The 2569-nt window shown below is 34.7% G+C and overlaps 1 protein-coding gene across 1 annotated transcript in view; it reads left to right on the top strand.

Annotated features, from left to right (window-relative positions):
• Positions 1 to 1410: 1410 nt before the first annotated feature.
• Positions 1411 to 2569, top strand: part of LOC140919595 (uncharacterized) — a 5009-nt gene continuing 3850 nt past the window's right edge. The window contains exons 1-3 of the mRNA XM_073365961.1: positions 1411 to 1538; positions 1629 to 1739; positions 1821 to 1998. Coding sequence (XP_073222062.1) covers positions 1432 to 1538; positions 1629 to 1739; positions 1821 to 1998 — 396 coding nt within the window. The 5' untranslated portion in view covers positions 1411 to 1431. The remainder of the gene's footprint in view (positions 1539 to 1628; positions 1740 to 1820; positions 1999 to 2569) is intronic.

The following is a 2569-nucleotide window of genomic DNA, read 5'->3' as shown; positions in this document are numbered from 1 at the left end:
CAAAAAAGGTTGTAGAACTTTGTGTAAGAATATTATCACTTTAATATTTTTTAATATTGTATTTTAAAAATGCTATTGAACTTATCTTTTTAATGTTACATGTATTTTAGGAAATTATTGAACAAAGTTCTGAAACTCAAGAGGGCAACAAGGATACTTGCAGGGACATTCTTGGGAAAGTGTTTAATGTCCCTGAGTATTCCGGTCGAGTTAGGGGGAAAGGATTTGGCGTAACTCCCAAAAGCTTTTTTCCTCAAGAGAAGCGCCAAAAACCTTCCAACGAGGAAGTATTAGAGAAGCTCAGAATCCTATCGGAGCAAGTGGCACTCTTGGTGAATACGAATAAAGACAAGCAACTTCCGGTTCAGCTCCAACCTGAAATACAAATGGAGAGTGAAACCGGGAGTTGCAACGTCGGTTTGAAGAGTATTCTCGAGGTAATTAATTACTTACTACTTACTTGCTTATGTAATTACTTATGTATTAAACAAACTTATATATTAACTGTACTTATGTTTTAACTATTGATGTAGGGTGTCACTACATGTGTCCTATACTTGTCCTCCCCTACTCAACGGAAGATGGGAAAAGGAATATTGTACAATACTTCGGGAGAAGTATTGCAGAGTATTCCGATCCCCGCGGGCCATGTCAAAGTATCGTCTACTGTTGCTTTCGAACCAACTGCATCGTTGCCCATACCGGACAACGATGAAGATATGCAGTTCTTAAGCGACGCTATTGGTAGTTACGTGGCATGGCCCACAAACCTTGTTGCCCTCGAAAAAAAGATTCCCAGAGACAAATCAGTTACATCTCCCGAAAAGGTTTGTCACATTTATTGCCTAAGGTTTGTCATTTTTTCAGATTCAATAAACTAACATTTTACCTCATTTTTGTAGGTCCAAATAAATAAACCACCCCTACAGCCAAAAAAAGGCAGCAAACCTCAAAAATTGGAGGTTAATAGGGCTGCCAAACTACAAAGGCTGGAGGGTAATAAAGCTGCCAAACTTGCAGCAACAAAAAATCTGGATCGGGGAAAATCGGTTGCTGCTGCTGCTGCTCCTAATAAAAGTCAGCCACGCCTTGGTAAATACGGGGCGTGTCTTGACATCCAAATAAAAAGGAACATGGGCAGCAGCAACGATTCGCCCATCGTACACATGAATAAAGATATATTTGGAGATGAGTATGTTGAATACCTCGAAAAGGAGCACATGTACGAACTTCTCGAACATAAGGAGCTGAGTGCTACTGTAATTAGCTTGTACATAAGGTAAAAAAATACTTTTAATTGCATTTATTGGTAATTAATTAAATGTATTGGTAATCAATCTAGTTTAAAATTTTCATTGAAGGTTTTTGTACGAGAAGGTCGTGTGCACGAGGAAATTGTCAAATAAATACTCATTCTTGTCTCCACATAAGATGTCGATGTGGAAACTCGATCCAGAGAATGTAAAAAACTACATTGTAGATATGTTTTTAGGAAATAAAGAAAGTGATAAATTGTTCTTGGCACCATATAATTCAGGGTACGTAATTTTATCTTTTTTAATTGATGAGAATTTAATTTATTAGTTGTCTATAAACAAAATTGCTTAACCAATTTTTTGTTGTTGTAGGGCACATTGGGTGCTATTTGCAATCAATGCGGTCTCTGAAGTTATATACTATTTGGATCCCGTGCACGGCAATTACACCAATCACCCCGAAATAAAGACTATGCTCGACACGTAAGTAATATTCATTTATTTCTTACATATATATATATATAAATATTCATGCTCTAATAATCACATTTATTCATTCGATAGTGCCTTAAAAGTTTATCGAGCTCAAAGAGGTGCTAAAGTGTCGAAGCAGAAGTCTAATAACATTACATGGATCTCAATAAAGTGCCCTCGTCAAACAAATAACATCGACTGTGGGTACTACGTATTGAGATTCATGAAGGAGATTGTTGAGAAGAATAAAACTATTATCCCAGAAACGGTACGGTATTTGCATTATATGATTTTCATATATAAATTATCTATATATTTGATACTAACTTAATATAATATGTTCAATTTTTATATTGCAGTACTTTGACAATTCCAGTCTATCATATTCTGAGGAAGATCTGATGGAATTAAAGGAAGACTGGTGTCAGTATGTGCTTGACATGCAAATTATTTGATTTTCTGGGAAATAGCTTGCTGCTGGGCAAATGATCTGAATATTATATGGTAGCTATTATATGTATATTCTGAATATTATGTATATTCTGTTAGTTATTATATGTAAATGATCATAGGACACAATATATGAACATGCATATGGATCTGAATGTAGTTTAGGTTGTAAATTAGGTTATATATATATGTATCTGAATGTAGTTAATTAGGTTGTAAATTAGGTTATATATATGTATTTGAATGTAGTTAATTAGGTTGTAAATTACAGAGTTACAGAGTTACATATATGTTAATAAAGTTACAGAGTTCTGATTTCTGTTCTACTGATTGTGTGAACTGCTTATGGTATTTGAATATGTTTTGTTGTTGTGTGCACTGATTGTGAA

Source organism: Cicer arietinum, chromosome 3 (assembly GCF_000331145.2).
Source record: "Cicer arietinum cultivar CDC Frontier isolate Library 1 chromosome 3, Cicar.CDCFrontier_v2.0, whole genome shotgun sequence".
NCBI lineage: Eukaryota > Viridiplantae > Streptophyta > Magnoliopsida > Fabales > Fabaceae > Cicer > Cicer arietinum.
This window is presented reverse-complemented; position numbering and strand designations above follow the sequence as displayed.